The 23,042-nt window shown below is 47.2% G+C and overlaps 1 protein-coding gene across 2 annotated transcripts in view; it reads right to left on the reverse strand.

The window, feature by feature from the left end:
* Positions 1-881: 881 nt before the first annotated feature.
* The window catches only part of PAXBP1 (PAX3 and PAX7 binding protein 1), a 32,717-nt gene continuing 10,556 nt past the window's right edge, over positions 882-23,042 (reverse strand). Inside the window, exons 7-19 of one of the 2 annotated variants that reach the window (XM_081087173.1) lie at positions 22,502-22,691; positions 18,503-18,626; positions 15,203-15,302; positions 15,009-15,124; positions 13,139-13,338; positions 11,730-11,874; positions 11,017-11,138; positions 10,178-10,254; positions 9,758-9,824; positions 5,515-5,661; positions 3,860-4,014; positions 1,843-1,989; positions 882-1,490 (exon numbers count right to left, since the gene is read on the reverse strand). In XM_081087173.1, the coding sequence (XP_080943299.1) occupies positions 1,866-1,989; positions 3,860-4,014; positions 5,515-5,661; positions 9,758-9,824; positions 10,178-10,254; positions 11,017-11,138; positions 11,730-11,874; positions 13,139-13,338; positions 15,009-15,124; positions 15,203-15,302; positions 18,503-18,626; positions 22,502-22,691 (1,567 nt within the window). In that variant the 3' untranslated portion in view covers positions 882-1,490; positions 1,843-1,865. Of the gene's footprint in view, positions 1,990-3,859; positions 4,015-5,514; positions 5,662-9,757; positions 9,825-10,177; positions 10,255-11,016; positions 11,139-11,729; positions 11,875-13,138; positions 13,339-15,008; positions 15,125-15,202; positions 15,303-18,502; positions 18,627-22,501; positions 22,692-23,042 lie in introns of both variants that reach the window. The other variant, XM_081087174.1, reaches the window with a different exon arrangement.

Raw genomic sequence — 23,042 nt, forward strand, 5'->3', positions numbered from 1 at the left:
ATTCCTTCCCTCAGGTCACCCTCAGGCTGGTCCCGCCTCCGCCAGCTCCCTCTCTTTTTTCCAAATCGGAGTTTCTACCTAAAGCCCTTGTACACCTAATGGCATCCCGGCGACGGCTCCCCAGATGGGACGAGCACACTGGGGTATGGGTTCTCTCAGGACATCGCCCGGGACGCTCAGCTGGCGGCACTGGCCACGCAGCCCTCAGCGGAGCCGCGGGTGCTTGCCGCAGGGACAGGGAGGGCACCATCACGCGGGACAACAGTAGTCCGTCTGGCCGTGGCTCATGCTGTCACAGGAAACTAGTTCTCCTTTTCAAAAGCCTTCGTTACCTGTTTAAGTTAACCCAGAAGACCGCTCCAGAAGCAAGACACTGAAGAGGAAACCTGGGCTTTGTTAAAAGGTCACGCTCTGAACCTGCCTGATGGGTCCCTGCCTAAGAAAGGATGTGCCGGCTATCTCAGAAGCGACAGGAGCTGAGCTGGGAGAGCCACGCGTGCCAGGCACGAGCCGCTCCCACCAAGGGCGCCTGGAGCGGCCCGAGGGACGTCCTCAGGCTATGGGGTGGGAGACACACATAAGGCGCAATGACATGCCTGTCACCTACATACATCCTTCTACTTCTTATTCCACTGACGTCGAAAACACCTGTTCTCGTTGTAACTCTTTTCAGTACACCACTAAGGCAGAGCCGAATGTTCATCCAGAATGAACACGTAGGTGGAAGCCGTGTTCCTGCAAGAAATACAAACTTCACCGAGCAATCAGCATGTGGTGCTGTTCTACACCTGAGTATCTGAGTTGACCTGAGCACACATGCTAACAGTCTCACCTGAAATGCTCTAACTGAAATTAGTCCCCAGCAAATACAACAAAGGACATAAGTGAAAATTAATTTAATGCTTGGCTAAAGCTTAATTACAGATATCATTATCAAACAATAGTCCTTAATTTCTAAAAAGTTCCTTTTTTGAAAATCACAGAATCAGAAAGCATAAACTTTAAAACAAGTCCCCTGGGTATTTACACCGCATATAAACATTACAGAAGACCATGGATATTCAGTTGCCTGGGTGTGTGGCGAGTCAGCAAGGCATATTATTTATTGCATATATAACTCACATATGTGGGATTTAAAAGGACAGACACCAAATTCAAGTGCATGTACTTGTAAGCTGTCAGGGAATAAAGTCATGAGCCAGGATAGTCAGCCCAAAACCATGCAGTTAGGTTGTGGGTCTATTATTTTTAAAAATTAAACTTCCACATTCTTTTGTAAGCCCTACGTTACATGTTGAGTTCCATGAAGCCCAAGTTCGACACAGTGCTCATGCGGGAGGAAGCCCACACCGACCTCAACTGAGGCAGCACAGCCAGCCACCATGCTGGTCCCCGACCGGGAGGACGCTGAGCCACTCGCCAGCCCTTGGTTGCAGCAGCGATTTCCCAAGACAATCTGCTGACTCATTTCCTGCTGTTAAAGGCTTACTCTGTAGAAAACCACAAATTTCCAGTGTGAAAGTAACTCCATGGTGGTATAAATATATATATTCGTTAATTACACAATTTACACTGCACACATTGTTTACAGAGAACAATTAACTAAGAGGGTTAATTGGAATAACCATATAAAATACTTCTGTAAACAAAGTATGACAGGCAATAAGGAAAACATTCATAAAACTTCCTAGAAATAATCTGAACTCCTTTCATTCTGAAGAAATCGCATTGAAGGACACAGCACTGGAGATTAATAATGTTCTTTGTATTAAAACAAGAATCACTATTTTACAGTGTAAGAAACTTTACATATATACAGAATCTATACATGAGGAATGGTACCAAAGCCAGTGGGCTGTCCGGTCTCAGGTTGCCTTTCCTTCCACCAAGGACTTGAATTCCTTCACATTGTGTTCGCCTGCGACAGCCACGGCGTGATCCAGCGCGTGGACACTCGCCAGGAGCTTGATGATTTGTTTTATGTTTTCCCTAAAAGAGAAAAAAATGTAGTGGCGGCCCATTAATTAGTACAAAAGCCCTAAAGGAAAAATTTGTTAACTTTATGACCTTTTTTTAGGTTTTATAATCAGTTTTTCCAAGCATACATTTTTAAAAGAAATAAGCACGCTACAGCATATTTAAATTACCCATTTTCAAAAACAAAAACACCTTAAACTTTCCTTTAGATCAGGAATTTTCATTACTACCCAGAATGAAAAAGAAGCAATCTATTTCCCATCTGCCCAGGGCCCTGCCCCCGCTCCTCCGGCGCGCTCTCAGGACACCCCGGACACGGGCCATTTGTCCACTCATCACGGCCCATCGAGACCCAGCACGATCCCCAGGCTCCGGAACCCACTGGTGCCTTAGCAACCTGGCTGGGAGCCATTCTGCCTTCTCGTGAAGCATCTCAGTTTAGCAAACGCAGAAACACCCAGTGATGGCGAACAGTCCCCGCCCCGCCCAGAGCTGACTCAGCAGGTGGGCGGGCCTGAGACCCTGCATTTCTAACTCAGCTCCCAAGTGACGCGGGTGCCGCTGGTCGGGAACTGCACTCTGAGATGGACTCTCTTAACACTTAGTCTGAACCACTCTGAGTGGGTCACACAATGTGACACTGTTGGTGTCTCTTCTTCACAAAATTGTAGGAAGTACCTTTTAGCAAAGGATTAAAATTTGTGAAACTGCAACTGACGTGGAGCCCATTTTATGTCCACTGTACACAGCAGGTGCAGAAAGCCGTTTTCTGTGCAAAAGTCCACACTGTTGATATTTCACTCCAAACAAAACACTGCTAAGAAGTGGACAGAACCCAACCAGCTGGCACAATGGTTGAGCGTCGACTGATGAACCAGAAGGTCACGGTTCGATTCCCGGTCAGGGTGCATGCCCGGGTTTTGGGCTTGATCCCCAGTTGGGGGTGTGCAGGAGGCAGCCAATCAGTGATTCTCTCTCATCACTGATGTTTCTATCGCTCTCTCCCTCTCCCTTCCTCTCTGACAAAAAAAAGTGGATAAAATTCACCTAAGAAAATATAGTATTAGTGCTACTAACCACCAACACACAAAATAAAATTAAGATATAAAGCAAAATTACCTGCCAAAGAATTTTAACATGAAAATCTTTACTACCTACTGTGCCTTAAAAAAAAAAAAAATGATTTTTATTGATTTTAGAGAGAGGAAGGAAGAGGGAGAGAAACATTGATTGGCTGCCTCCTGCATGCCCTCTAACTGGGGATTGAGCCCAAAACCTGGGACAACACTGAACCAGCTGAGCCACACCTACTCTGCTTTTAATTTTATCATAAAATATCGCAAAATTTCTCTTTGGAAAATAAGGTTTTTTTTACATGGAAGAGGAATGAGAAAAAAATAGGTTTTGTGATAGGGGTATGATTAATGGTATGATCTAAATATATATTTTTAAAAAGTCTTTCAAATTATACTAGTTATTATTATTTACTCTTTATGCTAGATATTAATCCCAAAAGCACATGAACATCCAAAACAATGTCCACAAAAAGAAGTCATGATTTATGTATCCCTTTCTTGCAACCTTTGATAAAAATGATGTGTAAGCTGCTCCCCAAAACTCTCGAGGGATGACCTTCAGTCTAATGTTAGGAGTATAGAAGCCTTTTCTTAATGCCTTCATAAAAGATCCTATTGAAAAAGATTAGGTAAAACCACAGGAACAGAAAATAATATATACTTTTGGAATGTTTACCAAGACCAAGTCAATGTACAGTTTAAAGTAAAATATAAGCATGTCTTTACTTAAGCCATTTTCTAATACTAAATCTAACAATTAAGTAAAGACTAGGTCACCATTTCATTAAATAATCACAACTAATTACCTTGCATTTCTTTTTTCCACATCAGAGCATCCGATGCTGTTTCTATAAATTGTATCTGCTAAGTGTACGAGGTATCGACAGAAGTTTTCTAACTGAGAAATAGTTCGTTCTCCTTTCAGATTCATGAACCATTGCTTGGGGAAACAATTGATCACCTGTGGAGAAGATGCAAAATAAAAGAGAATACACAGAAGTGTCTACAATCTGAGTCTAGATAATGAACTAGAAGCCCTGCTACTGGGCTTTATGTAACTAATAACTTTGAAGGGAAATTCTTTCAATCTACAGTAACTATATCATTTTCCTTAATGTACCTGAATTTTTACTTCAACACATAGGTCAGGTACTCGAAGCGAAAGACAAATCATTTGTCCAATATTTAAGCACATTAGGGACCTAACATTGATAACCAAAGGCTTTATTTACTCTCTCCAGCCTCCCAGCAGCCCTGATGACCGGGATTCTCCTTGACCAGCTGCTTTTGATTAGAAACAAGTGTAGTATAAACACACCAGAGAGCGGGCACCCGAGGGGCACCGAGCGCAGAGCCTGCCCCAGGTGGGGCGGACACGCGGCAGCTCACACCCCGGCGAGGGAGGCCGAGTCCCGCCGGGGAGGGGACAGCGCTCCCCGGATGAGGCGCCTGTGTAGACAGGAGGCCCGAGCCCCACAGAGAACCAGGGACGCTTGGAGAGGATGATCCCAGGGCTGGGGCTGAGCAAGTCCCAGATGGGCCCGAGCATCAGTGCTCCCCCCAAAATGAGAGGACTTGGCACAGGTCACAGAAGTCCGCTCGGAGGGACGGCCACGGACGACATCTGGGATAACTGTTGCCAATGTCACAGAACCTGAATCTCACGGGAGAGGATGCGACAAACCCGAACTGAGGGGCATTCTACAGAAGAACTGGTCTATCATCTTAGAAAACGTCACGGTGAGGAAGGCCACGAAGAGACCGAAGAACCTTCCAGATGAAAGGAGCTGGGAGAGACGTGACGATCAATGCAAGAGGTGGCCGGGGCTCTCTGGCCCATCATCACTATCACTGATAACGGCCCAGGTGAGAGGGTTTCAGCGTCAGGTGACACTGGCACACAAGCTGCTCCTGGTTCTGAGGTAACACTTAGCCACGGAGAACAGCCATGTTTACAGGCAACAGACAGAGCACCCGAGGGCGGGGCACCTCAGGCAGACTGACATTGTCCGGGAAAAACTACATTTGTAAATCTGCTTTAATTCTGTGATTGTTTCAAAAATATTTTTTAAAAGATCAAATTAGGGAACTCCCATATAAAGTAGGAAACAAAACAATATTAAAAAAATCATTTCTTAAGTTAGAAAATGAACTATTTCTTTAGTAACATTCAAAATAGCATTCATTCAACTGTTAAAAAATTACCCTGAAATTGAAACTTTTATTAATAGCTGCAAAAATACTGATATTCATAGATGGGCAGATAGAAATACACATATACAATACAAATTTTATGCAAAAAATGCTGTGGTAGGTTGTTTGAAACTACCTGGGTCAACCTCACACTAAGTCCAAAAAGCAAAGGAGTTTTCGTAAAATCTCAAATTTCTCTTCAAACAAAGAAAACAATTCATGTTAACATATGTGCCTTGAAAACAATAATATGTGTCATTTAACTCACATTTTGGGCTTTTTTTATGCTGTCATCTCCATATTCTGAATTCTGAAAAGCCATGAGAATATATCTATTTAATAAGCCATCTATTGATAACTCCTGTAGAGTTTTATTGGAGAAAATGCCATACCATTGAAGAAAATTCCCTAAGAGCTATAGAGAGAGAGAGAGAAAAAAATAGTGAGGGCAATGTCAAGCAATTAAATTAGGTACAAAATACATTAATTACTAGTAAAATAAAACACCATTAGAATACGGTGAACCCGTCTTGCAAGAGCACTAGTAAGTATGTTTAGAGGGCCCAGAGAATTCCTAGGGCAGTGATGGCGAACCTTTTGAGCTCGGCGTGTCAGCATTTTGAAAAACCCTAACTTAACTCTGGTGACGTGTCACATATAGAAATTTTTTGATCTTTGCAACCATAGTAAAACACAGACTTATATATTTTTTTTTTTAGAGACAGAGAGTTAGAAACATCGATGAGAGAGAAACATTGATCAGCCGCCTCCTGCACATCTCCCACCGGGGATGTGCCCGCAACCCAGGCACATGCCCCCGACCGGAATCGAACCCGGGACCCCCCAGTCCGCAGGCCGACGCTCCATCCACTGAGCCAAACCAGTTTCGGCTCAATTTCAATTTTTAATTAATTCAGGCGCCACCCTTTCTGATTGCAACACGTGTGTTTGCCAGATCTCGGAGCCGGGCCTGAGCCGGGTCACCGGACGCTCCAGCGCCTCCTGCTCCGCCCATGTGATCTGCCAGCCGTCGTCAAGGCCAGCCCACCGCCGCCAGGTCCGTTTCCCGTATTTCTCACTCAGTGAATCAGAACAGTATCCAACAGCCGGTGGGGCAGAAGCCGGTGTCATTCTCCAGCTCTCCCTCCAGGTGGGTTTGACCCCAGCTCCCTCTGCGCCTCCCTGAGCGGGGCCCCCAGCCTCCGTCCTACCACTCCCGTGAGGGGAGCCGGGCTCAGCCTCGCAGCAGGGCTCCCGCAGGCCCTCATGGTGTGGGTGACGGATGGTCCCGGGATGGAGCACGGCTCGGGCCACTCTAGATGCGAACGAAAGGAGAGGTCACCCTCCCCCGAGGCCGGAGGGCGTCGGGACTCATTCTTCCACGGGCCCCACTGAGAAAAGCTGCTGCGGAGCCAGCCTGGCCGGCGGTTCCCTCACTCCCACCGGAGACCAGGCCGCACTGTCCGTCAGCAGGAAGCCACGGCCTTGAGGACCCAACAGGATGATCTCCGTGAGGAGCGGTCCAGAGCTTGGCTCACAGTTGGATACACAGCCAATACTCATTTCCATTTTCATTATTACTACCCTTTCTGCTTCCACCCAGTATCTCCAAAATTGTGTTCATGTCACTTCTTGCTATAGAAACCCTTCTATGACCCACACACACGGTCAATTACTTTCCACAAAGATGAAAAGCAATTTAACGAAGACCAGTCTTTTCACAACAGTGCTACCACAAATGAACTTCAAACCAGGCCTCACACTCTATATAAAATATGTAAATGTGAAACCTAAAGCTAGGGAACTTCTAGAAGTTCCAAGGAGAAAAACACGATGGCCTTGCGTTAGGCAAATACTTCCTGGAACACTGAAAGCACAAACCGTAACAGGAAAAAGCAATAAATTGGACTTTTGTCAAAATTAAGAATTTCTGCACATTTAACACTGTTAAGAGAATGAAGACAGTCCTGGCTGGTGTGCTCAGTGGTTAGAACATCAGGTTTGATTCCCATTCAAGGGCATGTACCTGGGTTGCAGTTTAATTCTCCCACCCAGTCTGGGCATGTTTGGGAGGCAACCAATCGATGATTCTCTCTCTCTCTCTCCTTTTCTTCCCCACTTCCCTCTCACTTTATGTAAAATCAATGGAAATATGTCTTAAGGCAGCGGTTCTCAACCTGTGAGTCGCGACCCCTTTGGCGGTCAAACGACCCTTTCACAGAGGTCGCCTAAGACCATCCTGCATATCAGATATTTACATTATGATTCATAACAATAGCAACATGACAGTTAAGAAGTAGCAACGAAAATAATTTTATGGTTGGGTCACAACATGAGGAACTGTATTTAAAGGGCCAGAAAGGCCCTGGCTGGTGTGGCTCAATGGGTAGAGTGCTGGCCTGTGGACTGAAGTGTTCCGGGTTCGATTCCTGGTCAGGGCACAGGCCCAGGTTGTGGGCTCGATCCCCAGTGGGGGTCATGCAGGAAACAGCTGATCCATGGTTCTCTCTCATCATTGATGTTCCTATCTCTCTCCCTCTCCCTCCCTCTCTGAAATCGATAAAAATATATTTAAAAATAAATAAATAAAGGGCCAGAAGGTTGAGAACCACTGTTTTAAGGTGAGGATTAAAAAAAAACCAAACAAACAAAAAACAAAACAAAACAAAAAAAACCACCCATAAAAACAAAACAACAAAATAAAACAACAACAAAAGAAAATGAAGACAAGCCAGACTGCAGAAAAAAGAAAAACCCTTTGCAAATTGTTTATTCGATAAAGGACTTACTAGTATATCTAGAATATAGAACTCAAAGCACAATAAGAAAACCCAATTTTAAAAAATGGGCAAAAGATTTGAACAGATACCTCACCAAACTACACACACAGGTGGCGAATATGCACTCGAAAATGCTCAGCACCACCAGTCATTAGGGAGCTGCTAATGAAAACCGTACAATATGCACTATCCCCCCAATAGGAGGACCTCAAACACAACCAACCAAACCACTGGCAGCAGCAAGTGCGTTCGTGGTGAGAGTGAGGAAGATGGGAGTAACTGGACCACTAACAGTGTTGGTTTGCCTGGGTAACTCACCCAAGTGAAATGAAAACTTATTCCCAGGAAAACCTGTGTGTGAACACTTATGGCATCTTTATTCTAATTAGCACAAATTGAAAACTGTCCAAATACCCCTCAACTGAGGAGTGGATAGAAAAAGAAAGAAACTGGCGTATCCACTAAACAACGGGCTACTATTTAGCAGTAAGAAGCAATAAGCTACTGAGAACATGACACTGAAAAACCTCAGATCCACGTTAAGTCAATGGAGCCAGACTCAAAAGGCTACTGACTACGTAATTCCATTCATATGACATTCTTGCCAAGACAAACAAACAAAAACCCCATCTATATATAAAAGCCTAAGCGACCATTTGACCGTTAGCTATGATGCGCACTGACCACTGTGCGGCAGACGCTCAACGACGCACAGGCATGGAAACACTGAACAGACTGATGAATCTCAGAGGGAAGGGGAGAGGGTGGGAAGATATTAACCAAAGATTTTATATGCATACCAGATGCCTGGTGCATGGATTCGTGCACTGGTGGAGTCCCTCGGCCTGGCCTTTGAGGATCAGGCCGAAACCAGCAGTCTGACATCCCCCGAGGGGTCCCGGATTGTGAAGGCGCAGGCCAGGCCGAGGGATCCCACTGGTGCATGAATCCGTGCACTGGGCCTCTAGTAGGACCATAAAAAGGAGTAGCCAGGGTGTAAGGTGGGCTTGATTACAAAGGGGCTTGGGGAATTTCGGGGGACGATGGAAGTGTTATATGTCTTGATTTGGGTAGTAAGCATATGACTGAATTCATTCATCAAAACCAACAGGACTATACACTAAGGAGTAAGTGTTACTGTGTGCAGACCAGTTTCCCAGGACTTGGTGCTCCTGCCTCATCCTCCCTCTCTTGAGCCACCCTGATTTCTCAGTTCTTCCAGTGAACCCTCCCCTCCCCTCTGCTCCCCTCAGGGCCACTCGCGCTGATGCCTCTGGTCTAATAACCTGCATCTGGCTTCCTCAGGGTGAAAGGGGTCTCTGTGACTCCCAGGCAGGGTCTCTGTGCACTGGTCACGTGCTGCACCCTGCTGGGCCCGCTCCCACACCCGAGATGCCTGGCTCCCCCGCTGGCTCTGTGGGTGACCAACTGCAGGAAGGCTCCACTTCCACTTACTGGGCGCCTTTTCCCCACACTCAGAGCCGAGCACTACTTTCTGAATAAACTGTGGTGAGCAAGGCACACTCCTGACTAGCTTGCATCTTACTTCATTTTCTCCTATGGAAACATTAAACCTGAATAAACTTTTGGAAGAAAATCATCTTGCAAAATGGAGACTTTGTATATATACACAGATCTAAGCCTATGGAGTTAATCAAATATAAAAATAACTTTCAAGCTACATAAAGTCAAGCAAATCTGAAGTCTTTTGGATACCATACAGATACATACCTTAACTGAAGACCAAAACTGTCGTTGAAAAAACAAGTAAGGCCCCGAGTTTTTATTTTCTAAGACACTGAAAGAGAAACACACCATGCTCAAGTGTTTTATACAGACAGTACCAAGATTCCTAGAAGAGAGAACTTCTACAAGTAAAATGAGTAAGCTAAGAATTAAGTAACTTTAATAATTTTAAGAAGCGATGGGAATGTATTCTGGACACTGAGGGAGAACAAAGCATCACCCGTTTTATTCCAGTTAAGGGACAATGTCCCTCTGAGCTCGTCTCCTCGGCGACAGGCTCCCACCACAGAGGTCAAGTGCATCCTTTAAGCGACCGCTCGTCTTTCCAAGCCCCAGAAGCCTCCTCTGGAAGGTAACGGAGCCTGTCGCCACCCTTAGCGCTCTCAGGAGCTCCGCGTGACTTACTTTTTGGGATATAAGGGCATGAATACATCATCATCTAAAGTTCTCCTCATTCTCAGCAAGAGCGCTTTCAGATACACCTGCAGAGGGAAACAGATCACACGCTGTAGCAAGGGCTGCGGTGGAGCTAAGCGGCCGCGTTCCAACCAGAGAATAAGCACCAGTGGTGAGCGGACTCTCTTCTCCGGCCCCTTTCCTCACTGCAAGCCCCGAGGTCTCCAGAATCCACCCTCCTATCAGCCCCGCCTCAGCAACAACAAGGCAGCAAAGCCCCACAGAGCCCTTCAAGCTCTCCACCTGCGTGCAGACTTAAGACCAGGCACGTGATCCGGTTCTGCTGGGAATGACATCACTGAAAACTTAACGACGACAAGAGCACCTTTTCCATGTCTAAATGGCATAAAAATGCCCGACGAGGGACAGCAGCAATCTGAAGTTTGGGAACTAGTTATACAACAATACCTAGTGTTTACACGCTATTTAAACGTGTTAGCACGTAAATAATCAGTACCTATTCTAGTAGTTTACGTTGTCCTTTCCCCAACAATACAGCTCTTACAGGGATATTTGATTAGTCCCACGGGGAGTTAGGATGGGGTGGTAAGAAGGTGAAAACAGTAAGACGAAGGGGGTGTCTGGACTCATTACAGCACCTTCTGAGGCAGGGACTTTGAACTGAGAACTATAATCTAAATGGTGTGAATGTGAGGCTTTATAAAGGACCAGATGGCCAAGTGGGAGAATCCACTTTCTCGGTGACTTAGAACATAACCCCTCATTCTCTCCACTCCAGCTCGTTTTCAAAAGGAGAGAAAACAAACAAAAAAAACCTCTCAAATTACCTGTGTGTTTTTGTTTTCTGCATTCGCTACTGAAGGATATCCATTTACTAATTTTAACGTGATTCCAACCATTCTTGAAGTCTGTGTTGTAGAAAAGGGGTCCCACATGTTTTCAGCTATCACTAGAAGGAAAGGGAGAAGGTGCTGAGCCGCAAATGTCAACTGCAGCCGACTGAACCCTGACGCCGAGCAGCCCTCAGCTCACACACACGGCTTTTCTCCTTCTCTAGAGCATCAGCCTATGCCCACTGTCAGAAGCCTTCGGGAGGCCGAGGGCTAGGAACGGTGGAGGGACAGATTCCTCCATCGTCTGCTAATCAGTGAAAATCAATTCGGGGGAAGATTTCAATATCCTAAGAAATACTGTCCCAGCACCAAGAATTTCTAACTAAAAAAGCTGAAACTTATTTTTAATACTTTAAATCAGTTCTTGCATCAATTATTTCTAATCTCGCAAGAAACGGATGAAAAGTCATGAAATTGCTCTCCAGAAAAAGGCATATGCCCCCAAAGGTATGTTTTGTTTCAGGCAGTCTTTAAAGGATTCTCAAGCTTATCAACAGATCCATTACTGTCCCAACTCCAGGCCCCTCCAAGATGGTCTTCCAGTCCCAGGGAGAGACAGTGTCTCCCCTGAGCTGACTCTGGCCCAGGGTAACTCTCCTTTATAACGGACCGTCCGTGAGGAACATTCTGTACCGGAGAAGCCCTACCTGTGAGTTTAGGAAGGATCACCTTCTCCACAATGGTGGGCAGCAGCGCGATGTCCACGTCCTCTCTCTCCTGCTCTCGCTCTTCACAACCATAAAACAGCAGCGATTCAAACCACAGCATATTCTCAAAGTCCCGACACTTGGCCTACAGAGGTGAACAAGGTCACCCAGACACATTAAACTGGTGGCTGCAGCTGCTTCGAGCCATTAGAAGAGTAAGACTGGACTTAACCTTCAGTCACAAACAAGTGTAAGCTGGCAAAATACAGGAAGCATCCGCTTTTAGACAACGCGCCTCAGGCGGTAAGGACGAGGCCCCGGAAGAAGGGTACTGGATGAGGTGCGCTGCCCATCAGGCGGGCAAGGACTTGCTGAGCTCAGGAGACAGAAACTGGGGTTCAGGGAGGCGGAGACTCTGGGAGCTGTGGGGCAGAAGAGCAGCTCCTCTTGGAGAACTCCAGATGCACACAGGTCCTCAGGAGCCTTGGCCATGTACCGTGTAGTAACACACACGTGCACGTCACACAGGGCCTCACGGGCCTGTGCTGTGCACTAACGTACACACGCATGGGCGACACCCCATAGGTCTGGCAAAGAGCGACAGGGGCTGTGAGCTGGATCGTTCTAGAGCTCACAGCTTTTTTAATTGTTTCCAGAGTTTCAACCTCAATCCCTTTTCACTACAGTTTAAACCAGGGGTCCTCAAACTTTTTAAACAGGAGGCCAGTTCACTGTCCCTCAGACCGTTGGAGGGCCGGACTACAGTTTAAAAAAAAAACTATGAACAAATTCCTATGCACACTGCACATATCTTATTTTGAAGTAAAAACACAAAACGGGAACAAATACAATATTTGTATTTGCATGTGGCCCGCGGGCCGTAGTTTGAGGACCCCAGGTTTAAACGTTCAACCCAACCAATCACATTCGTGCCCACACGTATGTTGGTAACTTCCAAAATCCTATCATAAACGCTAGACATCTGTAGTCAGGGCTAGTCCCCGCTCTCAGGTCTGAGGCCAGCAGGCCCACTGGTTCCGCCTCCCGGGCTATCGCCTTGCTCATCAGGTCAGGCCCGCATTCCACACCTGCCTCGCTGCGCTGCCCCGTGAGGCTCTAAGCTCAGGCTCAAAGGGCCAAGTCTTCCTGCCCAGGCCTGTTCCCATTCCAGGGTCCCGCGTGTGACTGAGTGGCGGAGAAAGGCACCGCACATCAACCGGAAAGCAGCAGAGCGCCCTCGAGCGGAGCTAAGGAGAAGGTCCTCGGTGCAGGCCAGCTGCAGTCGGCGCCAACCACAGCCCTGCGCGCTCGCCCGAGGAATGTTTAGCTCAAGCGTTCATCTCGAGCTTTGAGATGAGCACTCCCAGGCCCCGTGGACGTGGATTTCAGGCAGTGACGGAGCCACCCACCTCAAGAGGAGTCCAGGTGAGAAGCTGCAGCCGGATGAGGGGGTTGAACAACTTGGGCAAACAAAGGCCGATGTAAGCGTCCTTGTAGGACGTGTAGTACCTCGAACGCCAGGCTTCAAACTGGGATTTAATACAGTCGATGGAGCAGAAGCTCTCCAGGACATCCTCAAACACCTTGCTGGACTCCTTGGAAATGCGATCTGAAAACAACACCCCCCCGAGAACACGGTTCAGTATGGAACAGAGAAGGCACCGTCAGCGGTGTTCTTTGTAGCCTGGCTCATTCACAAAGCAACACCTGCTCATTACCACCGGGGGAAGGAGGCACAGGAAGTTTAGGTTTCATCCCCAGCGCAGGCGCTTTCTTCTGCACGGCTCCATTACACGCTTTAGTTCAGCATCGCCTGTCCCTCAGCAATTCAGTGCAAACTTCAGTTACCATGGTGCCCGCGCTGAGTAGCCCCATAAAGCACCTATGCTGCTAGCTCTGCAGTCCACAGATCACTGTCAAAACACATGTGCATCGAATCAGTGGCCAACCGTGCGACTTCTGTCCAAGTCAGCTGGTGGCGGCGATGAAGTCAGACCAGAATGAGTGCCAGAGCTTAGGGTCTGTCAGGGGAAGGCCATACGATGCCCCAGATGAACTGGGAAAGGGCGGTCTTTACCACGGAGAGATCTCGTGTGACAGCTTCCTTCTCAAAATCCATCTTACCGTGCTAATAGTGGGACTATGTGACATCTGTCATCTGCTATTATGCGATAACAAACAGCATTTGTATGAAGTACTCTTACCAAAAAAGTAATAATAACTTCAATCTAATCAAGGGCTCAGACCTAAATTCCAGTTTACAAGAAATACAGTGAATAGAGGAACAAGCTAATACCATGAGCAAACAGACAAATCTAGAATGTTGGACATTTTGCAGGACAAGTGGCCTGCTCTTTTCAAAGTGCACGTCTTAGACAAGCAGATGGATAACAAGAGTGTGCATGTGCATGTCACGGACGGGTGATATTAATTCCAGAAAAAAAGCGCTAACAACCAAATGCCGGGCAGGAACGGCATGTGGACCCTGGTTTGGAAACCACAGAATGACTCACAAAAAAGGAATCAAAATTTTGTGGGGACTGCTGATGAGGAAGACAGATGATGTTAAGAAGTGTTAGTTCCTTTCTAGGTGTGAAATGGCATTGTGAGAAGGTAAGAAATACACTTGTTTCTAGGAGACACACACAAGCTGTTAGGAGTGTCAGGATGTCTGTGGGTTAACTCTCAAATGGTCCAGCAAACACCATCTATAGACAGTCCGTCCGTCTATGAAGAGCCAGAGCAAGCCTGGCAGCAGAGTAACGACGGTGGGGGCTGGGGGACAGGCGCGTGGTAACCACTGGGCATCCTGTTCACGACGGAAAAGTTCCGAGAGGGCTGCAGCGACTTCACTCCACATCGCGCCCACGGGGAGGAAGGGCTTCTACTGGGGGACCTTCTGGAAATGCCTGGCGCAGACTAACCTTCCTCTTCGTGGGAATGACTCAGGGCTCCCAGGTCGGGAGTCGCCCCGGGCTGCGCGCTCCACCGCCAGGCGTACCTTCCAGAAGACAGGCGGCCCTGGACCTGACCACTGTGGGTCACTTAAAATCCTACGCTTCCCAAGTTTAGCAACACCTGTTGTGCAAGTTCCCGTGACCCACGACAAGGTCACGGCTGTTCTGAGAGCTCATCATGATGCTCACAGTGAAGATGGGCCCAGTTGGCACAATCGGCTCTAATGAAGCCACGGACCTTCACACCATCACCTCCAGGTAAAAGCCACAGCCCAGCAGGACCCCAACTGACCGCAAATCTCATCTCAAACCCATGGCTGACCTTTCTCCAGGTTGAAGTTGGTGATGTCTGTGGACGTCTCCTCGTCGTCACTGGAAAGGCCTTCCAGGTGATCTGCCATTTTCCCCGTTTGCTCTCTGGCTTGTCGACGCCGAGTCCTAAACAACAAACACCGAGTTCCAGACCAGACCAGAGGCTGTCCCCGCCCGAGCAGCCAGCAGCCGGCGCCGAGTTACCTCCGGGCCTCGCGCTCTGCAATCCGCCGTTTGGCGTGCTCCTGATACAGGGCCCGATCTCGCCCAAAGGAATCGAGATTTGGTGCCATCAGAGCCTTATCTGTAAAACAGCAATGGTCACAATGAGAAGCCTTCTCCGACCACCCTGAGGAAAGTGTTTGCACAGAATCAGTCACATGACAGGCCGCTTGCCAATCTCAACAGCAGGACCTGCCGAGCCTGACGGTACCCAGGTCGCTCTCCAGCCCCAGCAAACCTCCTATCGCTGTTCCCACAAAAAGGAGCAGAGCAGGAAGTGCAACGACCCTGCATGAGTGCCCCTGGATTCAGTCCCTATTTTTATCTCCAAGTCACAGAAGCTGATGCTATCATGACAACCAAATAAGAAATCTACATTACCTCTGCAAAGGGCAAATACGACATGCTGAATGACATGAAATGACAGGAAAGAAACACATGGAGGATGAGAAAACAGCTTTGCTGCAGTTAATAATGTATTCTACCTTTCTGCGCAGAAATGTACTCTCTATTACTACTTTCAGAACCAGTGCGGAATCAACATGGAGACCGAAAACTCTCCACCAGGACCCACTTCTGCTTCTCACACACTGCTCTTCCAAAGCACAGTTCCCTTCTTTCTTTTCTTTCCCTATTTTCCATCTCTCTTTAACTTTCTAGGGCAACTTTTTAGCTTTAGCTTCCAACCTATTTACATTTATTTTCTGTTTCCGTATTTTCCGTTTCCAAGAGGCGGTTCTTGTCCTTACAACCCTCTTTCCCACAGCATCCTCTGCCAGCTTCCGTGCGGGAGACCCTTCACTGTCCCCGAGATCAGTTCAGGTGACCTGCCACCTGCACTGCCTGTTTCCTGGTCGCCCCCCCCCCCCCCGGTCCCCTGCGGGGGGCTCTATCAGCTGCCTCACATAAAGACGATGGGAGGTCTGTGGCCAGGGGAAGCTAACACCATCTCCGTCAGATCGCTAGGGAGAAACTCAACTCTTTTGTTGGGGCCCAAGACTGTCTCAGGGTCTTCCCTCCAAACCCATTCTTTCTCGCATCTCTGAACATCTGTCTGCAATGCCTCCTCATCTACACTTCTGCTCCGCACTAGGAAGGCGCTCTGCAGCAGTCAGTCCTCACTAGCCCCGTCCAGTTTACCACAGGCTAACTGCTGTGAACAGAGGTAAGTTCCCACAGCATCTCCTTACTGTTAAAACGAAATATTCGAGGACCTGCTGTAATAGCAACGGGAAGGAAACAACCCAAGGGTTAGAGGGGGAATCACATGCTAAATGAAAGCAAGCATAGCTCCTGCCCCCCACATGTGTCACCAACAGCAGCAACAGGAAAAATAAAAACAACTACTAGTCTTCTACACGGCACCATCTAACTATTCTAGACCATTATGTTTTTAAAGCTGACTTTCTTACTGGGTTTTTCATTCATATTTCAAAATAGCTCAGGTAGCAAGAAGGACACTCCAGCTCCCACAGATGACAGAGAGGTGAGTCCAGGACACAAGAGGCCCAGCCTTCCCTGCAGTGTGAGCTAAGGAGGCCCAACCACAAAACAATTCCTGCCTCTTTAAGAGGGACCCTTCATTGATGGAGTACTTTAAAGAATATTCATTACCATAATAAGTATTTTAAATGTTGCCATATTTGTGGGTTTTATAAAATACCTATGTTGAGGGGATGTGAGTTGGCGGCTCACGTGACAGCCCGGCATTTCTGTAAGAACCACACACAGTCACCATGACAGTGTCCGCAAATGGGAAGAGATGAACTCCAGGTTTGTTTATAACAAGATCATAAATGGAATCAGTGCTTCAGTGCCCCCTGTAATTTCCTTCAAATCTTTGGCAATTAAAGAATACTTCCTCCAGGGCAGTATTTTTTTTCACTCTCTCATTACCTTTCAATTTCTAACGCTCAATCTAATTAACATACATCATCATTCAAACCTCCTTCTAATTCCATGTATGTAAGTAGCTCCAAATGATAAAGAACAGCTTCTAGGTAGGAAAAGGCACCGGAGGAGATGCCAGCTCACACACACCATGTCACCCAAAGGGAGTCACCTCCTGTGCAGGTGTGATGGTTACCTGGAATCTGCCCCAGATTCTGGTTCTGTCTGGGCCAAAGTGACCTCGGAGGGATGCAGGGGTCACTGAGGTGGCCGACTCAGAAACTCTCCAACTGAAACTTAGGTGGCGGAACTAAAGGTCCCGGCCATGCCCAGGGCTTCACCCGAGCCTGACTCTCTGTGAGGACGGTGACGCCCTTTACGATGCTCTAACGACCAGGACAGGCGGCGTGGCTTCCTCAGGGACCTCAGGACAAAGCCTGGTTTTCAGGAAGAAGGACGCCCGGGCCCTGAGCCTGGACGAGCTGGGGCGCATTTCACGTGCAGCTGACTTGCCACCACCCAAGACCTAGCAAGCGTCTCCGGGAGGGTGGGAAACCTGCACTTAAATGAACGCCCCGCCCCGGGCAATTCGGACCTGAGAACGGCTGACTCGAGACAGAGATGACAAAAAGCCACCGGCAGCCCAGGCTGGGAAAACTCCCAACCCAGCACCCAACCAGGTGCAGGGCCATGGGAAAATGGGATCAAAACGTTTAAAACATCTGGTCAAAGAATCTCAGCTAAACTAGTTAATAAGAGCTTTCCAATTAATTTTGGTTTTCCAAAACACTCATCATAGTGAAAGAGAGAAATTTAATTTCTAATTTTTACACTAATATTTCAAGAAATATAGGTACCGACTTACTAAAAATCCTAGTGCAGCATATAAGACAGACTGCAAAATACAAATGATTTTTAAATAAAAAAAATTTCCTTTATCCAAGGGGTGAAGCTCAAAATTCATTTATGTAATAAAACCCTCTGCCCCCCAGTTCCGTCCCTAATGCAGACTCGCACTGTGAGCAGCAGCAGCGTTGCACTGGGGCCACTGACAGGATGAAAACGGGGCAAAAATCAGCCAGAGCGGAACAGACAGTGGCTTTAAGATAAATCCTGGGATGGCTTTGCGACTCTAGGGAATAAAAATATGCTGAGGAGGAGTGAGATGGCGGAGACAGAGCACGTCCTTGAGCTCCTTTGTGAAGCAGTATTTTAAAACACAACCCAGGCACATGCTGCTGTACTTTTCAGATCTGTCTAACACAAGAGCAAGGGAATTCAGTTGTTAAAAAAAAGGAAAACAAAGCTGCTCTGAGGTCTAACTTTCAATCAGGCTGTGCTCAGTAAACAAGGTTGTTTAATGAATAATAAAAACCTTCAAGATGGACTGACTTGAATGGCTTGAAAACTCCGAAGATTCATCTTTAATATCATCTTGTCGTCTTTGGACAAGGCGGGAAGCTCGCTGTTTGTACAGCTGATGTATTGCTGATTCAAGTTCATTAATCAGTGGCACCTGTGAAAATACAACACACTCCGTAACACCAAACTCCTCAGCTGCTCACGTACTTGAGGGTTCCATACTACTTCCGGGTTTCTGAAAAAGTCCCCTCTATGGACAGAATCATCATGAATTCCCAGTGGGACATGAATAGCAATGCAGTCAGTTCTAGGCTGTTTAGGAAACATCGCTTCTTTTAATCCATACATAGCGCTAGAATGGCCGGTGCCTAGTGACTGGAGCAAAAGTTTGGTTAGGAAACTTAACACTTCAGTATTAGTGAAGAAATGCGAAAGTTTGATTGGCTTTCTTTAGAATGAAGTCCTTGGCAGTCCTTTCACACCCAGCAGCACGCTCTGCCCTGCAGTCTTCTCGTTTAAAACAGCCCATTATCCCTGACACCACAGCCTGCGTGGGCTGAGCAGGCGGACGGGGTCTAACCGCCCCCTGAGCACGAAGCTGCTCCACGCTCAGAGGGGCCTGACTGTGGCTTTACTCCACGTCCGGAACGTAAACGGCATTCATTCACACCAACAGGGCAAGTACCACTCTGGCTCACTAACGTGTCAGAAAGCTCTCCTTGTGTTCCCATCCTTTATAATAAATAAGTCTTCATGGGAATTGTCACTTTACAAAGTCACTACGTTTTTCCAGGTTACTATCCATGGCTACACATTCACATGGTTCATACAGAACACAAACGCTGACAGGATGAAGATCTAACTTAAAGAGAACAGAGCAGCCCTGGCCGGCGTGCTCACTTCCATGGGCGTTTCCTGGGCACGAAAGGCTGCCGGTCCGATTCCCGCTCAGGGCACATGCCGGGCGGTGGGCTCCATCCTCGTTGGGAGGCGTGCAGGAGGCAGCCTATCGATGTTTCTCTCTCCCTCCTGCTCTCTCTCTAAAAATCAATTCAAAAGATCTTAAACAGAATAGGTCTCTGTATAAGTTTATGTTATAACCAAATGTTACGAAACTCCCACAAAACACTGACGCTCACTGCACACACCCGAGGAGACCAGAAACTCTAGTTCCCCGATGGTCAGTGCAAACAGACACATTAGTGAGCCTGGGACACCGGCACCAAGTGTGACAGCAGCTTCCTGAGCGGGACAGACTGCGGATGGAAGTAAAAGGCAGGTGGGACACAAGGACGCCTCCCAGAAGCAGCGCCCACACTGCACGGCTCCGTCGCAGACGGCTGAGGGCGGCGGGAAGGTCATTCCTTCTGACATGCCACCCTATGGGCAACGGTGCCCCAAATCGGCACTGCTTATCGCTGAGCCCAGAGACTACCTTTAAAATGGACCATCATCGATTTCCTAAGCAATCCCTGCGGTAGCACTGTGACTTCCCTCCCCCGCCCCTGGCTGCTCTCACCCACGCAGGACTGCAGACAGACACACCATGCACCTAAGGGCACTCCTTCCGTCTGGACACTGAACGCTCCTGTACCTGACGCTGCCCGGGACAGAATCTAATTCTTCAACCTAGTGAAAATGCTGATACTGTGGTTTTCCTGCTCAGGTAATGGACATGTCTTTAACAAAGCCCAGAGAGAATTCTACTGGGAATCAAAGCCCTAAAACTCATTTTCAGCTCTCACGCATGTTTTTTAACAATACTGACTGATCTCAAGAGTAAGCACCGTGATCAAATCTTTAGCCTCTCCAAACTCAAAACTGTTATTGACTATTTTATTCAAGGCCAAATACAAGGTGAAAACATAAAGGAGGAAGATGACTAGAGAGAAACAAAACAATGAAAAGTTAAAATGATCTGCAAATAATTAAAAATCTAAGCCAGAACCGGTTTGGCTCAGTGGATAGAGCATCGGCCTGTGGACTGAAAGGTCCCAGGTTCGATTCCGGTCAAGCGCATGTACCCTGGTTGCGGGCACATCCCCAGTGGGGGGCGTGTAGGAGGCAGCTGATGCTGTTTCTGGCTCTCTATCCCTCTCCCTTCCTCTCTGTAAAAAATCAATAAAATATATTAAAAAAAAAAATCTAAGATCACAATCACTTAAATTTTTATTAACAAAAGAAAAAACTAAGGAATATTTATCTTTTTATGGTCTTACTCAAAAACAATGTTGTTATAGTATTACTAAAATCAATATTCAGATCTATCCAATTGTTCCTAAATATTTCCCAGATGACAATTTATGACATTATTCACTCAGCAGGAATCTCTTAAAATTGAATGTATATGAAAATGTCAAAATGAAATGAAATACTCATCTTTAAAGGGGAGTCATCTGCACCTTTCTATTAACACGTAGTCGCTGTACAACATACACGGACTGAGGTCTGCTCTAACCAGTCCGCAGTGACTCAGCCCTCACACCGCCTGAAGCAGGCTGCTCTGGGCAGTGACCAACAGAGAAGGCACACGAAGTTCCAAAGAAAAAGCCCAAGTCCTCCGTGCTCCTCAGGGACAACCTCGCTCACAGGCATGATTCAGGAAAGACCCTTTCTCCAGCCACACAGGCTATGGGACAGCCCCACCACGCCCCGGGGCCAAAGGGCTTTACTGGTAGCAAAGACACCACCGGCTCTGACTTACATCCACCCCGGCACACAGCAACCCTGTGTCCGGTTCCCACCCTGCACCCGAAGCCTCCATCTGCCACAGGGACGGAGCGGAGCTCAGCTGTGGCAGGTTCTCCAGGAATCAGGGGTAAGATAAGAGCGGGATAAATCCTAGGGGCCTGGTGATGCTGCCTCAGCCGGGTCTGACCACGGCCTGGCTGGAGCCGGAGACCCACCAGGAAGACAGCCTGGATGGGCCCTTCTGCCAGTGTTGGCTTTAGCACTGATGTAGTCAAGAGAGATAACAACAGGCTAAAATACTCATCTACACGTACCAATGCTCAGAGCCTACGCAGGCCACACAGCCAGGAGCTAGGGAAAGGGCCTCTGCCTGCGCCACTGAAAGCTCAGAGGCGCCCGGGAGGCTCAAAGCACCCCCTCAGCTCGTTTTAAAGACAGAGCTGCAAACCAAGTCATCAAACAATAGCTCTTATCTTAGAGGAAAAATCAGTTAAGAAGCCATTTGAGCCGAAACCGGTTTGGCTAAGTGGATAGAGCGTCGGCCTGCGGAGTGAAAGGTCCCAGGTTCGATTCCGGTCAAGGGCATGTACCTGGGTTGCGGGCACATCCCCAGTAGGAGATGTGCAGGAGGCAGCCGATCGATGTTTCTCTCTCATCGATGTTTCTAACGCTCTATCTCTCTCCCTTCCTCTCTGTAAAAAATCAATAAAATATATATTAAAAAAAAAAAAGAAGCCATTTGAGAAAAGGGGTTTTTCTATACAACTAAGTATAAAAACATAAATCATACTAAAAAATGGAACTTCATACTGAAAGAAAAGAACCTGAAGACATGAGCCCTTAAGGGAAACTGTGCCATGAGTGGTTTCTGAAATGGATGAAGCATAGGCTGATTTGGATGAAAACCATGAGCAGCAAAGGTGAGCAACTTTAGGAAAAATAAGAACTACTAACATTTTGCAACTTCATGCATATTTGGAACTGCTTGTACCGCTGAAAGGTTAATTTAAACCTGACCCATAAAAAGTAAATCCCGTCCGATGAGCCCCTTCCATTATGACAACCCAGGGCAGGCCAATCACCTACATCACACTAAGGCAGCCTGGCCAGTGGCTGATGCAAATGTGCTGTTATCTTTTTTTGTTCTCAACAAAGGCAGCATATTTGCCCCCATGATACAAAGCCACTAACAAAGTGAAAAAAACGGAGCATGACTTTCATCACGCCTAAAGCTGAATTCAGCGATACTTTCTGAGCAATACAGACATGTCTACACAAGGCCGCCTACACCTCCCTAACTTTGCCTATTCAAAGAGATGAATATTTTTTCATTCTTACCTTTTCACTGAAACACTCAAGCAAGTCTTGGACATACCCTCGCATTTCTTGCAAAAACTTATACCGTTCACCAGTCCCCCCAGAAGACCCTTCGAGTCTCTCAATGGCCCTGGTGGAGTCCACGCGGCTTTGCAGGTGCTTCTCGTGCTGCTGGCGGTTTGCTTTGTGCACGTCTTTCATGGAGTCCAACCTTGGGAACATAAAGGACACATACAGCACGCTTACACCCCAAATCTATCGGGCAGGAAGCTTACAATATCATAACGCATCAGTTCCACTACTAGTTCTACAAAAAATACTTGGAGTAGCATCTTTTCATCTGTACCGCTTTCCTCTCAAGAAAAAAAACACACAAAAAAAATAAAGGCAGCAGTTTACAGACTTCACAGGATTTGGCGGGCTAACCACAATTTCAGTTCTGCTCTCCCCCCACCTCTTGACTACACTTTTTCAGAGTCCAAGAGGCGCAAACACAAAGTGTCTTCCACAAGATCACGGAGTGGCATTGAACGTGTTCCGAGGCTCCCAGAGAAGTCATCCA

Source organism: Myotis nattereri (genome assembly GCF_964212035.1).
Source record: "Myotis nattereri genome assembly, chromosome: 3".
Taxonomy (NCBI): domain Eukaryota; kingdom Metazoa; phylum Chordata; class Mammalia; order Chiroptera; family Vespertilionidae; genus Myotis; species Myotis nattereri.